The sequence below is a fragment of the Centrocercus urophasianus genome, unplaced genomic scaffold, assembly GCF_019232065.1.
Source record: "Centrocercus urophasianus isolate 14NV4802_14NV808 unplaced genomic scaffold, USGS_Curo_1.0 seq_9, whole genome shotgun sequence".
Classification (NCBI taxonomy): domain Eukaryota; kingdom Metazoa; phylum Chordata; class Aves; order Galliformes; family Phasianidae; genus Centrocercus; species Centrocercus urophasianus.
Window position 1 is genome coordinate 22,339,187 of NW_024885532.1, and position 21,758 is coordinate 22,360,944.

Consider the following 21,758-nt stretch of genomic DNA (forward strand, 5'->3'; position numbering starts at 1 on the left):
GCTAAGATGTCAGAAAGGTCATTTCCATGAGAAATGACCCAAATGTGCAATGCTGGGAAAAATCAAACAAAATAGGTTGTGAGGAAGCATGAGGGGGGGGAGGGGAGCTCCTGGCCATGTGGAGTGGGGGCTGGCTCTGGGCGTGGTGCTCGCATCATAGTGGGTTCCTCTGTGCCCCCCCTGTACAGAACTCAGAGCAGAACCTCAGGCTAAAAAACCAAGTGAGGACCTGGCAGCTGTGCAGGGCAGTGGAGAGGGAAGAGCATCATCTCCAACAAGCAGGTGAGTACGTGCTGGTATGTAATTTGATGCTGCCAAAACACCTAGATCTGCTTGATTTCATGTGGTCTCTCACAACCCTGCTTGTCCACCCCATCTCTCCATCCTGTGGAAGGATTTTTCAGTTTGGGAATATGATTAAGGGAGGTGGAAAACTTCTCTGAAGCCTGGGTTGACCTCTCCACTGCAGTGCACAAGAGCTGATAGAGATGCTGTCAAGTTTAATTGTTCCCAGGACAACATCCTTCGATGCTGTATAAATTATATACTGCTGTTTATCCTCAAAACTTGCCATATAAACACTTTAAATATAAATGGCTTTAGCTGCCTGCCCATGAAACTCAGTGAAGGGTGGATCTTGGCTTGTGACTCTGGTTGTTCAGGACATTTAGGGATCAGTTCCCCCTGTGATTCATCTTCCCATCCTGGGGATAATGGTGGGGACATCAACGTCCTCCAAGGGAACAGGACAGGTCTGTGTGAGGCAGGGAGCAAGAAATTGCTCACTGTACTCTGAACACAACATAAGGGAGAAAAACAAACTCAGAAATTGGCAAGCAGTTGCAAACAGTGGGAAATCCCTTTTAGCAGAGGAATGACATTATGCAAACACAAGTCTGATGTGAGATAAACCAGATGGTGATGCGGAAGGCAGTTCTGAAAGTTAAGCAGAGACCTTATATCAATAAAATCAAGTGTTACGGCAAACAGACCCACATTGCAATTACTCCTTCAAGTAGGGATTTTGGGCTTTAAACAGTACTGATATGTCTTTGAGATTTCAGACAAGCTTGGGAAGAGGGAGAAGGAGGCAGCTGTGGGTGGTGGATCTCAGAAATAACTTAGAAGAGCCCAGGGAGGCAGCAGCTGGCAGAGGTTGTGGGGCAAAGCAGGACAAAGGGTTCAGTCTCCTGGCAGAGCTGAGGGGCACAAGGACCTTGGCTGTGGCTTTTGCCCCCTGCCAAGTGCTTGAGACAGATACAGAAGCAAAATTCCTGACTGCCTGACTCCTCACCAGCCATATGGATGTTGCATGGGACAGGAGGGTGATGGGAGGCTTTGGGGGAAGAGGGATAAAAACTGGCAGTCAGCCTACTTTTTTTTTTTAATCAGAAAAAAAAAACAACACTTTTATGTTGTTTGAAACACTGCACAGGCTCTGGTAAAAAGAAATAATTTGGTTTTAAAAAATTCAGCTTCATTTCATATGACTTTCTGCATCTTAACATCTTCCATGACTGTAAAAATGAGGCAAAGGCATGAAAAGAGAGTCCAGGTTTTTATATCAAACTTTCTGGTGCCACCAGAGTGTTGCTTTCTCCACTAGTGCCAGTTTTTTCTATTCTTATAAACTGTGTTTCTGGCATATTCTTTCTCTTCCAGTGTCAAAGGGCAATGTGATCAATTGTGGGAACTGAGTTATTTGTTCCTGTCATGTAATGGAGTTTAAATCTGACCTCAAATGTTGATAGTAATTCAGTGCATTTGTGTTCCTGTTCTTTCAGTACTAATCAAGCTTCATCTCCAGCTTCTGTGTCATCTAGACCTTGCCTGAGGGCAGTGGCCTCCTGCACAAGTCCTTTCACAGTCTTCCTCAGTTTGCTAGCAGATAACCATGTCTGCTTTTGACCTGACAAACCAGAACACACAGTGTGCAAAGCCCGAGATGGACTGTGTCTTCCCACGGATGAAACTGAGGGATGAGACATTTACATTTATTGATGGTAAATGGGTGAATGAGGTGCACTGCCAGCCAACATTTGCACCCCAGAGGAGACTCCTTAGCAGGAAGTCAGAGAACGAATGGAGCATCTGGGAGGAGAACAGAGCCCTCTGGGAGGAAAACCAAGTCCTCCGGATTGAAAACAGGATGCTCTGGGAAGAAAACAAGGCTCTGCAATATCTGCAGTCACAGAACAAAGGTGTCCAGTTTGTTTACAGTGACACCATCCAGCAAAGCCTCCAGAAGGATCATAAGCTGTCCCCCTTCTTCCCAGACAGGCATTTAGGTTTTCAGGTCAGTCCAGTCAAGAAGGGTCTCCAGCTGGTCAGGGAAAGGAACAGTGTCTTAGAGTTTTTCCATAAGCAGAATAGAACAGTTCCCAGAATTTGGAAAGATCAACAGGCCATCACAGTCCATGAAGAGAACAAAGGTGACAGCACAGTTCAGAAGGCCACTGAATGTACCACTGCTGTGGGAGAAGGTAGCCTTGGCCAAACCTCCCAGGAGGAGCATGATGCCAAAGAGGAGAGCACCACGCCAACCCAGAATGACACCAAGACTGCCCCAAGCACAGAGGATGATAATGAAATCCTTCAGGCTCTCAAGGATTTATACCAGATTCTCCAGGTCTTTCTGAAGGAGAAATGTCTTCCTGATGACGGAGAGAGCCTTCACACTCTCCAGGATGAGGGGAAATTCTTCCAAGAAGAGTACAAGAAATTGAAGCTGCAGCTGAATAATGTGAAAAACACTGTGTCAGACATTACGACTCAAATGGAAATGCTGGAGAAAGAACTCATTGCCATCACTTTCCCAATATATGAAGAAGCAGGGAAGAACACTGCAAATGAGTATCAACTCGGAGAGATGTGAAATCTGGTGCTAAACCTGGTAGTTCCGTTTCCTGGAAAGTGCCTCTCCCTCTTTCAAGGAACTTAATAAAATGCAAGTAGAGTCTGAACTAAAATCAAGGCTGGAAAGTATTGTGTTACTCTGAAACTTTCTTATATTACTTAGGCATATTTCACCTTCTGGTAGCATGGTGCCTGGAAAGCCTGCTTTTCAGCCTCTTGGGGGGATTTTCTGATAACGGGGCCTGCATATTCAAAACACAGTTCATTCTTTTCATACTTAATTTGGTGTACTTTAGGTTGGCCATACTTTTCAAAGAGATGATAGGCACTTCCTGAAAATAAGAAACTCAAATGGGAACTGAGTTTGGGTCCCCATTTGTCCCCTTCTTATGGCTGGCCATCTTCAGTGGCTGAACTGTATCTGCCGCCACACACCAGCCTTCTCTCTCACACAGAAAATGTAGTGTCTCACAGGATACAGGGTCATGAAAGACAATGTGACATAGAAAAACAAACTACATGTCCCACGAAGCACTGTGCACTAGTGCAAACCTAGAAAAGTATTTCCCTTAGGGAGACATAGTGTAACAACATGGCATTGGAGTTTTCTATGAAAAACTTCACTTTTTTTCAGAATGGAAATATTATCTGATCTGTACACACTAGCTAAGACATTTTCTTTCTGCAATACTTGCGGGTGGATAGATAGATAGAGACAGACAGACAGACAGAGACCTAGATGAACAGATGAATGAGAAATACTTTTCTCCACCACAATTGACCCCCACCACATTCTTGTTTTCTTTTCCAAGTCCCACATTCCCACATACTTTGTTGTCATTTCCCCTTGTTTAAAGCTCCTCTTCAGAAAATAATCTGTCTTCTGCCTTGGAATACAACAGGACTATAAAGCAAACATTGCTCACCAGAACAGCATGTCCCCTTCCGCCTCAGTTATTTGTAAATTGCCTTCATCATTTTGTACCTTAATTACTCTAAATTCTTCTCAAATGGCCTTGTTTTCATACACTTGAATAATCCTGCTAATTTCAAGTGAGATTATTATTTGCTGATAAATGGCACTTTTAGGTTGCAGCATGTATGGGAAGGACTTCTTTTTGTCTTATTTACAGCTTGAGTCTACAAGGAAAATTCCTGTATACTTCAGTGGTCTTCATTTTTACTTCTGCCTCTACTGTTACATGCAGCCGTAGCCTGGAGCGGAGGACAAGAAAGATACGGTGAGAAAAGTGTGTCTAAGCACAAGAGTAGGCTTTTCCATAAAGTGCAATTAATAAATGTGGATACCTCCTCACAGACACCATGATGGGGTGAATGGAACAGGCAGCACAGAGCAGTGAGATCTCTCTCAATTTCTTGAATGGCCAGCTAAGGCAGGTTTTTTCTTGGCCCATAGCAAGCAAGTAGGTCATCAAAAACAGCTCTTTGGAGGCTGTTCCATGGCTTAGATTAGTACTTGGATGCTTATCTGCTCACACAGTGAACAGTGATTAGTCACAAGGAGACAGGGAGCCTATTTATATGCCTATGTTTAAAAGCAGGGTCTAGTCTCAACAGTATGGGCATCACATCTGGAAAAGCATTTCTCTCTGTTTTAGACAGTGCAAATTGTCTCAGTTTTTCAGACAGAATACTGGACTCGTTAGGTAATCAAACAAGACAGGCACAAGAAGACTTCTGTGGTGTAATTGTATGAGCATTGCTGTAAAGCAAAGGAAAGGTTATGGGAAGGTTCAGCTTTTGCAACAGGACCCAAGAAACATCTTGTCATTATAGTTTATCGGTCTCTAAGTAATTTGGAACTAAATTGCTTAAAGAACAAATTATCCCTCACCTTGTATCTCACTCAGACAACAACAGGCCAAACTAGGCCAACAACCAGGTAATGACTGTTTATTTCAGAGGCCTAAAGTATGAAACATTTTCTTCTATTGGGGGTTCAAGATGATGAGGAAAATCTCTTCAATGGCCAAAGGGAAAGGGCTGCATCTCAGAATTGAAGAATTGCTTCTGTGCCTTCAGGCATGTCCCTTTTCTCATAGCTATTCCCTTTTACTGTTTTTTGATGGAATATTTGTTAAAATAGACAGATAAAGCTGGCAGCTCTGAGCGGAGGAGGCGCTTCACCTGGTTGTGAGATCAGGGTGATGATGTGGCACGAGATCAGGAGCTTGCGCTGTTGACCTCAGTCCCCAGTTTTGCTTTGTGTGCAATACCTTCATTAAGCAGCTGAATCAGAGCTCTCCAGTGTGAGAGGAAATTATTGCTTTCCGAACAAAATTGAGTTAGTCTGGGCAGAGCTTAACTGTCAGGAACACATGTAGGATCCTCAGGGGAAAATGCTACTTCTTCTGAATACTAATTGTGTTCCTGGAAGAACTAGGTATTGTGAGCCCTTCATGCTTTGGTCATTGCTTTGGATCTTTGATTTTCCTAGTTATAAAAAGTCTGGATACAGTGTGTATTTTCAGCACCTTTCATCAGGAAACTGAATTCATGCCTTCCAGATTTCTCGAGCCTGTCAGAGATAACCACGCCTGTGCTAGGCACAGGTCATTACAGTCTTACAGAGAGGTGTGATTGTGGAACAGGCTGCCAGAGAGTTGATGGTGTCACCATCCCTGGAGGTGTTTAAGAACCGTGTAGATGTGGCACTGAGGGACACGTTAGTAGGCATGGTGGGGATGGCCTGATGGTTGGCCTAAATGATCTTACATGTCTTTTCCAACCTTCATGATTCTATGATTCTATAATAAGCCAACACTCAAAATCGAATCTCTAGTCTACATTTCTGTACTTACAAACTGAAATGAGTTGGTGGTAACTGTGGAAGATCACTTCTAGATGATGGGATAAAGCAGGTGATCATAGAATTGTTTGTTCACCACGTGACCTCTCATTCATTGCGAAAAACACGGTTGGTAAGACTTGGACAAGTTGTCTGTAGAGTGTCACAAATAATTGCTTGGGGATAGTCCTAAGTGCTGCCACCCTCTGCATCACTCCATGCCCCAAGAAAGTGGCATTAACCACTTCTCCTTACCCTCAGTGGAGACATCACATGCGATGCGATGCATTTTTGTCCTACCTTCCCTCTCTAGGTGAGCACTGTGGGGGCTGTGTGCACAGTTCCTGCAGCTTACTTAAAGTAAATATGGAGGAAAAATGGTACATACAGTGACAATTTGCTAATTATCATAACATTTAGGCAGATTTAGGAAAAAGAAAAACGGGATAAGCTTTACTCCTTTCCTTGCCTGTTGATTGATTTGCAAGCTCCTGAGAACTGATAGCTATTCTGGTTTGAAATGGATGGGTGTCATTCTTATGCTGCATAATTTACTTCTTGCAGAGGGAAATTTTCTATCTCTCCCTCTCCTTCTTACTGTTGCTGATTAGCTCCTTATTTTTACACTACTCATTTGTCAAGACTATTTTTGGATAACTGAGTTTTTGGCAAGGTCACCATCAGCCTCTTGCTTCCCTGTAATTGGATTATAGCCTGTAGCAGGGCCTTGTGCAAATGCTGACTTTCCCATTCTTGTTTCCTCTTAGGTAGTCTAAAACAGCTGATTTTGTACTGTCTTCATGTAACACTCACCTTGGCATTTTGCACTTAGCAGACTCAGTCTGTCCTCCCATCCCAAAAGAGCAGTTTAGTACTTTTTTCAAAACTTTTTGAGCTTTTTGAGCTCCATCTTCCCACTGAAGCCAGGTTTCCCATGGGTTTGCTTCTGTTCTCATGAAGTTGGGGATGTCCTCCAAGGAGTTGCCACCAGCCAAAGCCTGTGCTCTGCTTGGTGTGATCTTAGTCATAGAATCATAGAATCAAAGAATTGCTCAGGTTGGAAAAGACCTTCGAGACCATCAAGTTCAACTATAACCTAACCATACCACCCTAACAATCTCTGCTAAATCATGTCCTTGAGCACCACATCCAAATGGTTTTTAAACACATTCAGGGATGGTGACTCAACCACCTCCCGGGGAGCCTGTTCCAGTGCTTAACAACCCTTTCTGTACATCTTAGTTCACAGAATCAGCCATGATAGAGTGGAAGTCACGCACTCAGCCTCTGTGCTGGAAAGGGACAAGTCATCTTTTTTTCAACATTCAAATCTATGCAGAGATTTGAAATGAAAACACTAATTTAGGTCCATGGCTACCTGAGATAGTTTCTCCAAATGATGGAGAGAGGCAAAACCTCTGCAGAGTTGGTGATGAACAGGATGGAGCATCGTGATCATACAGCACAAATAGCACAACCAAAGCTCACCAAACTCACTGTAAATAGTTTAGCTTTCAACCTGTCTGCACCTATGAGGCAATAGATTGAATTCTTGTTTCGGATGCAAAAGGTAAACTCAAAGAACTTTCCATTTTTTAGAAAAGTGTAATTGGCAGAAATATTTTCCAAAGGCAAATTGATCATCTTTATTCAGATTATGGCCTATGCCAAAGCACTAACGTACATCTTTGATCTGCGGAAATTATGGGATTCTAATATAGAATAATAGATTCTCATCAGGACTTCTAGCTTTAGGAAATTGTTTAATCTCCATTCTCAGTGTCTGTTTCTTTGATGCCACTATAACTGAAGGGTCCCAGGCGCTGGGAAAAACAGCTCACCAGCTCAGAACAAAGCTGATTATGTAAATTGTGCATTAAGATTCAGCTTCAATTTAGTTTTTTTCTGTAAATAAATACCCAATTAACATTCATCTGCTAAAAGTCAGGTAAAACATTTTCAAAACTACCATTGCTATGCCTGATGTGACTGTACCATAAACAGTGATGAGTTGATGGCATGTGGACATCAAAGTCTAAAGTCTGAAGCTTATTTTAAGAAGGAGCAAGGCAAATATTTGACCGTAACAAAAGAAACATTGCTTGATTGTCTGAGATATTCAGTGCTTCCTTTTGTGGTTGTACAGTTTACACCACGCAAAATACATTAATACATTCTCTAATCTCTGTCTTGGAGATCACAAGTAACTATAACTCATTGATTCACTTTAAATATGAAACATTTCAGCTAATGAATGTCATTACTCATGGATGACCAAGCTTTTTCTTAATGGCTTTTCATTTCAACAGCTTGCTTCTGAGTAGTCATCTTTCCTGGGTCTATCTGGTATTCTACCACCAACACTGTAAAAGATGATACTGAGGAGGAGCAGAGTGATGAATCTTGCCAGGCATTTTGTGTTACTCCTCAAGGAAAATGAAAGATTCAAGTGCTCTTAACACTCAGCTATTTTAAACTATTTAAATAATTGGAGACTTCATTGGCACTTGACAAAGAAGCAGGCAGGAGATTGGAGCAGATTTTGTTTATCCTGGAAATAGAAGAGTGAATGTCTGCATCAGTTGGAGATCAGAAACAGGCTTATAAATTATTTAACATCCTAAGGAAGGAACAGTGCACCAGTGTATTTCCATATATGGGATGTGAAAGTTATTTTCTATGGGACACTGCAGGTAATGGTCAAGTGTAGCACATTGCTTTATGGCTCCAAGGTAGAACAACCAAGGGAGAAATTTCACTTCTGCAAGGATCTTTCAGACCTCAGTGCAAACTTCCAAGTACTCTGCTATTCTACCCAAGATGTTTGCTTGTAGGGAACCTGCACCACAGGTGCAAATGCCCACAGCTTGGTGGAAGCTAACCTTGGGCATAAAATTGCACGCCTGTAAATACATGATAGTGGTACAACAAAATACCATATGCAACACTAAAGTTGACAGCCTAGTTCCCTGTAAAACCAGTGAACATTAATGCTGCATTGAAACCTTTATTTCAGAATGCATAAAGGCAGAATCTGGCATCAAATTTCAAGAATGCTTTATTGCTCAATTTAAATGTGTTGGCAAATCTCAGATACCTCAGTGGTTCTCCAGGTATCAGAACTCATATCCCCATTCCTGTCCAATTTTCTGGACAATGGTGTGAACAGGTCATGAGACCTGTAGATACAACTGAGAGGGAACAGAGGGTTTCAGCTTGGACAGGTGCTTCCCAATTAGAAAAGGGAGGTTCTCCCATCCTGCCAGGCCAGAGCCAGAACTCAGAGCCAGACCATGTGAGAGTGACCTCTGAAGAGGCCATGGTGGGAAGGGGCCTTGAGCTTTACTGTAGCCAGACACTAAGCCTGTGTATTGCTAGCTGAAGCTGGGAAGGCCAGTATGAATCCCCTATTGAACATCCACTCATCCTTGCACTTCTCCTCTGTGTGAATTGGTTCTTCTGCCATCACACTCTTAGGTATAAATTGGACAGAAACATCTCTTACATCACATGTCCTCTTGCAGTTTAGGGAAGCTGGACTGCAGAGGGAAAAGGTATGCTGAACATCATTGCTGCAAGCAAAGCTGTGCTTGGTGGCTAATGCCTGACATAATTGGAAAGATCTGGAGAAGGTTCTTGGCTCTGACACCCTGGGTGAAATACAACACACAAACACAACACCTCCAAACGTCTCCCAGAAAGTGAGACACTGCATTCACACCGTTATTCTACTCTGTGTGCTCTGCCAAGATGTTGGGGGAAGCAGCAAGCTGAACCCACCAGAGTGCATCTACAATGCTGGAGCATTAGCATGGCCAGTACTAACAAAACAAGTTTTTTGGCACTGATAACAGCTCTTCTGTAAGTGGAAAACTCAGACTCCTGGGAATAAACACAGATGCAGTGTAGATGCACACATTCCTTGGAGCTGTTCTTTCACAAGCAAATAAACAACCACAAAGCAAGCATGCTTCGTATGATTTGTACTCTCACAACATGTGATTAAAGATTCATGTAGTTTGGTTTTCACAAATATCAGATGCAAATCTTAAATTGCTCTCAAAACAAAGAGAAGCGTCTACCCTCTTGACAACCTGTCTCACAGATTTGTTCTGCCCTTCTGCCCATGACGTGCCACCACATTTACCCATTCCTCACTACACTCCTGATCTCTTCTCCAGTCGTTGACCACTCTTACCTTCTGACTCCCAGGAGCCCTACCTGGGACAAGCAACTGTGGGTTACAGAATAATAGAATATCCTGAGTTGGAAGGGACCCGCAAGGATCACTGAGGTCCAACTGCTCACGTAACACATGTATGAAAACCATACTTTGCTGAGGGATGAGGTTCGTGGGGCCCTTGAATGTATGACCACTTTTGTTAGAATCTAAAACTGGGCTTGTATTTCATTTAAAGCAAACAAACATAAAAACAAAGCAAAACATCCTGGGCATGGATTTTCAAGCCCAAAACTAGTTTCAGAAAATGAACGCAGGGCTGATCAGAGCTATTTCTGTTTCACTTATTTGCTTTTGGCAAGGAAGAAAGGGTTTGTTTGAGGATGATGAGTTTTCCATCTTGTGGCAGCAGGAGCAGGTAGTAGGATGCCCAGGGCAGGTGAGCTTGGTGGCCATCCCTTTCACTCTGCACCCACAGAGGGATATCCTGAATATTTCTGTGTTGAACGAAAATCTTTTTAAAGGAGGATTTTTAGAAGACATGCATTATTCCAATCAGATGCCTCTGTGACCTTTGAAGCAGAGAGGCCAGGAATTGTTGGCAAGCTTTACTGAGTATGACTTAAATGCATTACATTAGAAAGCACTCAATTTAACTGGTTGTTTTTCCTGATTTGCTTGGCTACTCCAACCATCTCCTCCCGCTTCTTTACTGTGATGGAGATGCCATTAGGCTGGCATGCAGAAAAGACTTCACGTCAGCATATTTGGGGTCCTAAAGGCAAGTTGTAGCCATCATTGCATAGCTCAATGATGAACAGAATTCCAGGCCTTCCTAATTAACCTCTCTAATTTATCTTCTCACCGTGTGGTAAATCAGAAGTTAAATATAATAGAGGAGTAATTCCTGGCCTCATTTTCAGAAGGTTAGCCTTGCATTTTAGATGGTCTTTCCACCTGGATCAAAATGCAAACTTTTATAAAACCAATGCCACCTCTAGTTCTTTGCTGAGAGTGAGGAGAGGTACACAAAGAAGAGTTTTGCAAGCGAAAGAGCTGTGAAGGTGTCTTCAGTTGCAGAGTATTCAGGAAAGGGATTCAACCACATCTGCACAAAAACATTTTGAAATCTTGCTCGTATCACTTTAGATCTCACCATGCCAGCCAAGATATCAGGAGATGTTGGTCCAGGCTCTGAGCAATCTGATTTAGCTATAGGTGCCCCTGTTCATTGCAGGGGAGTTGGACTAGATGACCTTTAAAGGTTCTTTCCAACACAAATGTTTCTACGATTCTATTATTGCCTCTTGGTCTTCAGAAAATGATGTGGTGTATCCAGCCTTAAAGAAATGGGACCCAAGGCTGGGGATGCAACACTGCAGCTTCACATAAAAGGTCAACATCACACAGGCTTATTTTTTCCAGATATTTTAAAAGTGTCTGGTAATGACCCCTCAGAAGATGGGCTTCATGGATGTTTACAAAGGACAGCAATATCCTCAAGTAAGCAGCCATAAGAATAGTGATAGACAGCCCTGAAAACACAGCCCCAGTAATACTTGCACAGCACTTCGAAGCTTTAGAGCGTACTGAAAACACAAATAAATCCTCTGAGCAGAATAGCTTGGTAGCACTACCTGCCTCTTTCAAATGGATTAAGAAGGAGGAAATGCTGCCTTTATCAGTAAACCACTTCAATTTTTCAGTAAAGAAAGAAATCAATGGCAGGAGCTCAAAGCTGAAAACTTGAGGTTTTTCAAGCTTCCAGGAAGAAAGGGGTTTCATTATCCCTTGAGGAAGGCTAGGGAGACTCGTGGCCACAGTGTGGGTCTCCAGTCTGGGTGGATGTGTGATCCCCATCCAGGTGCAGGTGCAGGGGGGTTTTCTCCTTGGCTGTGGGTAAAGGCATAGTAAGTGGCTTAGATATAAACATCTGCACTGTGAACTATAAGGTTGGCAGAGAGTCTTCTCACTACTAGTGTTATCAGTTTTTCTGTTGCTAAGTCCAGCAGTCTGCTTAAAAAAAAGCTAATGATAACAACAAATGGAAGAGGTTCCATGTTTCCATTTGTTTCCCCTTGCTGTAGTGAGAGAAATTTTGATCAGACACATTTGAAATGTTTACAGATCATTCTACTAATATCATTAAGTATTAAATGCATGTTCAGGAATTCTGCTTAGTCAGGACCTTAAGAAAACGTTAAGAAAATTCAGCTTGTAAGACAAGAGGGAAAAAAAAAAAAAAAAAAAAAAGCAACTTGCCTATTTCTTAGTCTGTGATGATGACTAAAATAAAATCCTGTGGAATTACATTTCTCTAAAATAAAACTTATGGGAGATGTAGTAGAAAATTGTGGTGAGCTGGTGACACATTGCTTGATTGCTTTTGGCTCTGTCTACACTGGGAGGCAAAACGCCACAATTTCTGTGCTTCTGTGACTGATGCTACTGCTGATGTGGGAAAGTTTTTCTGCATGTTCTGTGTTTGAATGTTATTTCCTAATATGTGAATTATTTTTAAGAAGGAACTGATGGAAAAATTAAGTTTCAAGCAACTGAGTTTGAAGCAATCCTGCAAAAGATACTGAAGGCTCTGTGCAATGTGGAACACCTTTTGGAGTAATATATGCTAGTTTAAAGGGCAGTGACAAACAGTATCTTCACTGCTTTTTTCCCTTCTGCTTTAGCAGTGAAGATAAATTACAAAAGCTCCTGCACTCCTCTCCCCTCAAAGCAGAGCTTTAATTTTAAATTTCATAGTACACCAGAAAGAAAACAAACAAAAGTAAATGAGAGAATAAATCTACTGGGGAAAATACAGCGATGGAGAGTCGCTCCAGTGACTTCCGAATGTTAGAGGTGCCTACTTGATTTTATGGGCACTGCAGTTTCCAAGTGGTTGGAGCTATCTTGGTGTGTTACAATCACTGCAGTTCAGACATGAAAGTTTGGCTTCAGGTTTTCACTTCAACCTTTTTCAATCTAGAATGGAAAAACATGAAAATAGAGAATCTCAGGCAATCTACAAGCTCTGGACTTTGGCCTGACAAAGCACACAGCTCACACTGAGGCTCACTTACTGTTGGTCTGAGCAAACAGTGACAGAAGGAAGAAAGCACTGCACACAAAATCAACAATTAATTTATGTCAGATAGGGCTTAAGTTTACTTATTCTTCAAAGCGTGACCAGTACATAAAAAGAAAACACCTTGGCAGAACCACTCCTGATTACTCTCACGTCTCTTGTTTTCTCACTGGCAACCTCAGAAAGCACTTGGATGTCCTCCCAGAATGTGTGCTCAGCAAGGATCTGTGAGCTCAGTGTAGGAAGTGAAATGTCCTTCTTCTATGTCAAGGAGCTTAGACTAGACAATTGCCTCCCTTCTGGCCCCAAATACATTAATCTTGTAACAACAGTGGCTGCAGAGTTTTTTTGCAGGAGTTTTATCCAGGAGAAAGTCTGCCATGGTGCACAAACAGAGGGTGAGAAGATATTCTGGATGTCAGGAGCAGTAAGAAGTGCCTCTTTTGAGGCTGTGTCCTTCCAGATACTTAGAAATTTAACTATGCTGCTTGGATACAGCTTCTTATTGATTTATGTGGGATTCAGGGAGACATGATCTAAGCAGAGGAACACAGAATACTGCCTCTGTTGGACAAGGGGGATTTCCTCCTGCTCTGCCTCATTGTGAGATGTGATGAGGCAGACCCAAGCTATCTAACCTGGGATTGCAGTGTTCAGTATGTACATCATCCTGATCCATCCCCGAAGATGCCACTTTCTTGCTCTTTCACACAGAATCACAGAATCACAGAATCACCCGGGTTGGAAGGGACCTCAAGGATCATGTAGTTCCAACCCCCCTGCCTAGCAGGGCCACCAAACGCACACATTCAGATCAGGTTGCCCAGGACCCTGTCCAACCTGGCCTTAAACACATCCAAGGACGGGGCATCCACAACCTCCCTGGGCAGCCCGTTCCAGGGCCTAACCACTCTCCTTGTAAAGAACTTCCCCCTAACATCCAACCTAAATCTTCCCTCCTTCAACTTGGATCCATTTCCCCTAGTCCTGCTGTTGTCAGCCCTTTTGAAGAGTTTACTCCCCTCGTGGGTGTAGGTTCCCTTCAGGTATTGATAGGCTGCAATGAGGTCACCCCGCAGCCTTCTCTTCTCCAGGCTGAACAAGCCCAACTCCCTCAGCCTGTCCTCATAGGGGAGGTGCTCCAGCCCCCTGATCATCTTAGTCGCCCTCCTCTGGACCCTTTCCAAAATCTCAATGTCTTTCTTGTACTGAGGGCTCCACACCTGGACACAGTACTCCAGATGGGGCCTCACAAGAGCCGAGTAGAGAGGGACGATCACCTCCCTGTCCCTGCTGACCACCCCTCTCCTGATGGAGCCCAGGATCCCATTTGCCTTTCGAGCTGCCAGAGCGCACTTTCCTGGGTATTCCTGATGCCATCAGCATAGAAAACTGATGTGGGGAGATACACAAATATTCTCAGGAGGATTTTGGGGAGGACTGGCCACATCTTTGAATTCACATAGTATGTCTGCAGGATAGATCACAAGCCCTGACATGGTCATTGTTGTCCTAAGTAATGGCAAATAAGGCCCCTGTCTAGGTGCAAGACATCTCCTAGTGCAGAGGTTAACAAGATCTCATATGGGTTAGGTGTTAAATGTGCCCATTTCTTCTCACCAATGGGAACTGAGAGTAGCCCATCCAGGTGGAGACAATTCCTTTGTTGGCACTCCAAGCCAGTGAGGCTAAGATCTCATGATCTTAGGGAGAGTCTGGCCATTTAGCTCAACACCATCCCATCTCTTCCAGGTCAGCTTCAATGCCGGAAAGCTGTGATGGTCACAGAGTTGAGTGGGTGCATTTGTTCTTTCATAGCAAAGAAAAAACCTCTGAGAGGTGCACGAATATACACGTGGACACAGCAGTAAGATTCCATGTATAATTAGGTTTATACTGAGTGTCTAAATAGGTGCTTCTAGAGGACAAGGTACTCCAAGCCAAAAGCCTCAGCTCCAACTCATAGGAAGTGAGTTGGAAAAAAACTGAGATGTGATGGATGCCTCATCCCTGGAGACATACAGGGCTCTGAGCACCTGATCAAGCTGTGGGTGTCCCTGTTCATTGCAGAGGGGTTGGACTAAATGGCCTTTAAAGATCCCTTCCAAATCAAGCGATTCTATGGTTCTATGAGTCTGTGATGAGTGACTAGCAACCAGTGGTCAAAGCACATCTAAGAGCCCTCTCCACTCTTCAGCAGAAAGGAGGTAGTCAGGGTATTGCTCCTCATCAAGGAAAAAACACCAAACCATGTTCCCTTTCCAGGATAATCACAGCTGCAAACTGTAATGCATTGTTCATTGTCCTCGAGCACGCATCTCTCAAGTGCATCCCACCAAAGACAAAGTTATTTGTGCTAGTCAAATCAAGGAAATAATCATTACTTGTAAAATTACTGCAAGCTGATTTTCTCATTAAAATTTCATTAATGTCTTTTTTTTCTCTGGCAGTAGTAAATGCCATACTTTTAAAATAATCTCATTCTGTTACATTTCCATTAACATTAGCCACCATATTAATAGCTTGAAAACACATGTTGGTATATTTGTACTGCTAATGAGCATGCCTTTCTCCCTCCCAAAAGATAGTTATGCTGTGAAAAATAAATATTATGGATAGTGCTTTGCATTCCTCCCATGGATGTGTTTTAAAGATATCAGCAGGGTTTCCACTTGATCTCAAAGGTCTCATTCATATTTGGTTTGGAAATGAAAAGCCACCAAGTTATTATTGCCTCCATCTGAGCATAGAGCCCTGCTGACAAAAGGAAAGTGTCACATCAATGTCACTTAATCTGGAAGGGGAGATTTAGACTGGATATAAGGAAGAAGTATTTTACAATAAGGGTGGTGAGGCACTGGCACAGGTTGCCCAGAGAGGTGGCGGATGCCCCATCCCGGAGACATTCAGGCTGGAGGAGCTCTGAGCACCTGATGGAGCTGTAGCTGTCCCTGTTCATTGCAGGGGCTTGGACTAGATGAACTTTTAAGGTCCCTTACAATTCTATGATACTATGATTTGATAATTAATGCAGGTTGATTCTCTGTCATCTCCTCCCAGCTCCTTTGTTGAGGAGAGGAGAGGAGAGGAGAGGAGAGGAGAGGAGAGGAGAGGAGGGGAGAGGAGAGGAGAGGAGAGGAGAGGAGAGGAGAGGAGAGGAGAGGAGAGGAGAGGAGAGGAGAGGAGAGGAGAGGAGAGGAGAGGAGAGGAGAGGAGAGGAGAGGAGAGGAGAGGAGAGGAGAGGAGAGGAGAGGGCTTACTACTCAAGGTGTTCAAGAACTATCTGAATGTGGCACCGAGGGTCATAGTTTAATAGGCATGGTGATGATGGGATGATGATTGGCCTAGATGATTTTAGTGGCCTTTTCCAACTTTAACGATTATATGATTCTATCACTCAATGCCTTCATGGGTCAAATCTGGTGATTAGCTGTTTCTTTTGATACTAGAAAAGCCCATAACCCAAATGAATCAGCAATGATTGGAGCTTGGGGAGAAGCTAACAGTGTTACTTTACCTGGCAACAGGGAGAAGCTTACTTTTTTCTCCTGTGATATTTGGAAAAATGTCCCTAGGAGAGTTGAAGAGAAAGGGTTTTTTTTTGTTTTGTGTTTGTGTTCTGGCTAACCTGTTTATCCTAAAGAAGATATTTTGTGGTGATATATTGACTTCCTCCACATTTTTTTCATTACATTTTAATGAAGTTTCAGGAGTACACTTTGGCTATATCCCTGGGGAGGTAAATCCAGAACGACCTGAAAGACTTTCAATCTTGCAGAGGATGTTTTCAATCTGTTTTAACATAATCCCTAACTGCAAAAATTCAGAAGCTTTCAGATTTCTTCTAAGGAGAAAATTAAAGAGGATTTCACAACTTCTGGTGACATCCAAGTGAATTGCCCCCCTCCAGCACTTTTGTGCACTGTCCAGCTGGGTGATTCAGCCCAATCTGCAGCTGGCCTTGAGTCATCACCTACCTGCTGGCCACCACTTATCCCTTTCAGCCTTACCTTGCTACCCTTTTACATCAACCACAACCCTAAGTCCTTCTCAGCAGGGATATTCTTAAGGCATTCTCCCAGTTTGTGTACATACCTGGGATTACTTCGACTCATGTGCAATACCTTGCATTTTGCTTTGTTGAACTTCATCAATTTCACGAGGGCCCTCCTTTTGAGTTGATCAAAGACCCTCTGGATGGCATCCTTTCCTACTGCTGTATCAACTGCATTGCTCAGCTTGGTATCATCAGCAAACTTGCTAAGGGTGCACTTAATCCCATCACATATGTCATTGACATAGATGTTAAAGAGTACCAGACTCAAGAAAGACCCATAGGGGACACTGCTCATTACTGGTCTCCACCTGGACATAGAACCATTGACCACAACCCTCTGTTTGTGACCTTCCAACAGTTCCTTGTCCACCGAATAGCTCACTCTTTAAATACACATCTCTCCAAATTAGAGATAAGGGTGTGGTGGGGAACTGTGTCAAAAGCCTTGCACAAGTACAGCTAGATGACATCAGTTGCCTTGGTAAAGGGACACTACCAAGACGTGAATGTTTCAGCTTATGTTTAATAGAATAACTGAATCATAGAATGGGTTGAAAAGGACCACAGTGCTCATCCAGTTTCAACCCCCTGCTATGTGCAGGGTCACCAACCAGCAGACCAGGCTGCCCAGAGCCACATCCAGCCTGGCCTTGAATGCCTCCAGGGATGGGGCATCCACAGCCTCCTTGGGCAACCTGTTCCAGTGCGTCACCACCCTCTGTGTGAAAAACTTCCTCCTAAAGTATGTTTAGCAGGTCTGACCCAAAAGTCACAACAAGCAGCCCTGGAAGAGGGCTGAACCAAGGAGCTAGATGTGGGAAGTATAGGAAAGACCTTGGCTTGGGGCTCTTGTAGGCAGGACACATGGATGTGCAGAAGGATCCAGGGGCCAGAGCCAGTTATCTTGATAAACACATAGTGAAAAAAACACATTTCACTCTGGCTGTGGAGGTAGCTGGTGTCCCACATGACGACATCCTGCTTGATAGGGAAAATAGCCCCATCTAATTTCTTAAGGGCAGCAGTGATCCAGAGAGGGGGAAACACTTGAATAGGAGGTTCTGATTAAAAAAATTGATGGCTTCCTTAGTATTCGGGATATTTATGTTGACTGCAGAGTCCAAAGAAGCTGGCACTGTACAACCTATGAGAAAACTGAAATTGTATGTACAAGACTCTTCATAGCTCTGCAGATCATTTACAGTCGGTTTCAGTCATGTGAATGATCCTGTCTGGATCCAGCCCTTTTCCAACTTTTCCAATATTGTATGATGTATGGCCAAAGAGCTGTCAGTCCAAACTGGCATTTTTATAAACAGATCTGGAAGCAAAGTGAATTTACATTCAGTCCCTTTGTCTATAATGCAGTTTTCACTGATGCAATAAGCTTGCGGAAAGAATTTCTCTGAGAGTCTTTATTACATTTGTTAACAAGAATGAGGCTATTCCCCTGGAGCATTTCAACCATAACATTTTATATACAGAGACGGTTTAATTTCTCAGTCACTTTCATTAATCTTAGTATCTTAAAAATCCTGATTCCATGTGGCCAGTCGCAGGCATGAAAAACTTTGAAAAGAAACCCTACACATATTCTTCCTGAATTCACCCTTGTTTTGCTCGTGGCTTTGGGGAAAACTCTTCTTTTCTTACAGATTTCTGCAGCCTGCTGCATTACCTTGTCACTTCCAGAAAATAGGATTTCTCACCTACAGATGGTGAGGAGAGAGGAGGATAGCCGTGAACATTAGGCTGAAATTACTTGTCAAGTTTGATCAATTCATAGAAAGACAAAAATCCATTTTGAAAAGGCACAGTTGATTTTTTGAAGATCAGTAGCGGTGTCCTCACAGCTTCATTGTTTGGCTAAATTAGACAAGGCTGCAGTTTATTACCTAAATGAAAGATATATTTGCATGTAGATGGTACATAAATTATTTCATTCTGCACTGGACAGTGCAATAAACTACCTCTCTCCTGTACACGTGCACACAAAAATGCACACATGCAATCACTTACTTAAGACACAGGGCTGGTTCCTTTTTTATTCCTTCCTTTTCCTTTTATTGCCTTGTAAGTGTTATTATTTGACAAAGCACTAGGGAAGGAGTACATGAATCTATTAAAGATAACAAAGCTTCATTACGACCCAAAACTCAGGAAAACAGATGAATAAATCTTTCATAATGGGGAGTAGCTATTCCCTCACTCTTCAAGCAAAGGAAAAAAAGAGTTGATCTTAAAATAAACGTCCATCTGAATCCTGCTGTTCCTGCAGTGATTTCTTGTTGCAGCAATTTCTTCTTACAATTTAGGCATGTCATGATGCATTAATTACCATCTGTGTGGCTGTGTTTAATGGGAGCATTAAGAGACAATACCTGTTTTGCTCCCTCCTGGAGCAGTATTTATAGATGGCTGTGTGTGTGCCAGAAAACAGCTCCTGATCTACTGTAAGTTTTATGGTCTACCAATGTAGGCTGTTAGCAGGCAAGTAGTTGGCTGTCTCTGACAGGAAAAAAAGATAGGTATCATAAACACTTCCTGCTCTGATTTTTAGCCTGGTTTTATCTGGGTGGTGTTTTATGCAGCCTTCTTCTATGCAATGCACTATCTTCAGTGAAAGCCCCAGTATGGGCAGCTGAGGGAATTGGATATTCCAATAAAGTGGGCTGGTCCAGTTTAGCCCAGGGCACCAAGTGGGTTTGGAGAGCGAGAATAACCAAACTGGTGACACAGATCTCCCTACAATGACTGCAACAGAGGGTAGGATGCACCTTATGTAGATGCTGAAAGGCTGCAGAAATGTCCTAGGCTTGCAGAAAGGTCCAGCTGGGGCTCTTCTTCCAATCACCTGCATAAGCCACGTTCCTGAGGTTTGGGCTGGAATGATAGTGTCAAGGCTATCATCTCTGGCACTTAAAAACTGAGGAAGATCAACACTCTTCCATGTAAGAAACAACTCAGTTCCCCATCTGGGACCATGTGGAAAGCTTGAAATATTATGAAAGCATTCTCTGACCCACTTTGTTGGCTGATCACAAGCGTGCAGCCTCAGGAAAAATAAAGCTTTTTTTGCTTTTGTTTGTTCTCCCCTTTGCCCGTTTACATTTCATTTTCCTATGATTAAAGAGGAAAAAAATTGAACTTGTGAACAGCGCCATGTTTCAGAACACTTTGCTGCAGCAGAAAGAAACAAAATTAAACAACTCCTTAAATTATTGCATTTTCAAAAAGAATCATCATCTCATTGTATGCATAGTATGTGGCAGGCCCTCATTAGCATCCCTGCCTATTTTTAGCCCCTGTTCTCACTATGCACGAAGTGGAGCTATGTTAAAGGAGGTTCCATGCTGCCTTCCCAAATGTCCACAGACCACAGAAAGCCCTCTGCCCCTTCCTGCCTGTTTTTTATTTATTTATTTTTTTTTTAGGTACAAAATCCCTCTTTGCAAACAAGCAACTGCTCTGCAACCACCAGTTGTCCATGGGGAGTGGGGGAACATCACCTGCCAGCTCTCCCTCATCAGCAGCTCATTTTTTTTCTGCAAGAAATAAAACGACATTACTCCTTCTCTCCCAAAGCAGGTGTCCAAAGAGCTACAAGGAGTCATGAAATGACCTCCCTCCACTCTACAAAGAGAACTAAGGGTGACGTGTGCAGATGCAGACACCTTCCAGATACGTGGAATCAGGGGAGATGGCATCCATATTTCATGTCCAACAGGAGAAGTTGGTTCTTGCAGACCTTTGAAATCTGCTTCCATTTGCACATATGGTAGGGATTTTCAGATGTCTCCAGCCTGGATCAGATACATTTTTCTTTCACTGTTTTGCTGAATTATTTGACATGAGCTCGATGTCCCTTGCAGCCAGGCTCCAGGAGGAACAAATGAGTGATAATGAGGCAGAAATTTGTATGAGAGTCAACAGGTCAGCTGGAGGTACCCTGCTCTGGGAAGAGGGTGGAGGTGGCTCCAATGTGCTATGAATATCCATCTTGCTTATCTGGTCAGGTTTGATCACTCAGCTTTTTTCAAGGCAATTTCTATCAAGCTTCATGAGAGCCTGAAACAGGTTTTGGCAATAAGAGAGCAAAGAAAAAGATTGATGCTAAAAGGAATTGACAGGCAATAGGGTTAGAGATCCTTCCCAATTCTGATCTTGCAAATAGCCAACCTGAAATTAAGAAACTAATCTCTGAAGGTCCTTGACAATTTATTGGGTAATACTAATGTATATTCTTTGCCAATTGTACCAGAAGAAAAAAAAACAACAACAAACACAACTCCCAAAGCCTGCAAGCCATGAGGAGAAGCCTGATGTTTCTCACACTCACAGAATCACAAAAAGAATGGCCAGGGTTGGAAGGGACCTCAAGGATCATGAATCTCCAACCCCCCCACCACAGGCAGGGCCACCAACCTCCCCATTTAATACCAGACCAGGCTGCCCAGGGCCCCATCCAACCTGGCCTTGAACACCTCCAGGGACGGGGCATCCACAACCTCTCTGGGCAGCCTGTTCCAGCACCTCACCACTCTCTCTGTAAAGAACTTCCCCCTGATATCCAACCTAAATCTTCCCTCCCTCAACTTAAAACCATTTCCCCTTGTCCTGCTGCTATCTACCCTTTCAAAGAGTTGACTCCCCTCCTGTTTGTAGGCTCCCTTTAGGTACTGAAAGGCTGCAATGAGGTCACCCTGCAATCTTCTCTTCTACAGGTTGAACAAGCCCAGCTCCCTCAGCCTGTCTTTGTAGGGGAGGTGCT

General features: G+C 43.1%; 1 protein-coding gene across 1 annotated transcript; it reads left to right on the forward strand.

The window, feature by feature from the left end:
* The first annotated feature begins 229 nt into the window (after window positions 1-229).
* On the forward strand, window positions 230-2,963 carry CBY2 (chibby family member 2). The gene is made up of 2 exons (XM_042839095.1): window positions 230-282; window positions 1,785-2,963. The coding sequence occupies exon 2, from the start codon at window positions 1,895-1,897 to the stop codon at window positions 2,873-2,875; it is 981 nt and encodes a 326-aa protein (XP_042695029.1). The 5' UTR covers window positions 230-282; window positions 1,785-1,894; the 3' UTR covers window positions 2,876-2,963.
* Window positions 2,964-21,758: the final 18,795 nt, after the last annotated feature.

What these genes read in the sequence shown, in the direction of transcription:
- CBY2 (XM_042839095.1), top strand. Translation starts at nt 1,895, where the DNA reads ATGTCTGCTTTTGACCTGACAAACCAGAACACACAGTGTGCAAAGCCC.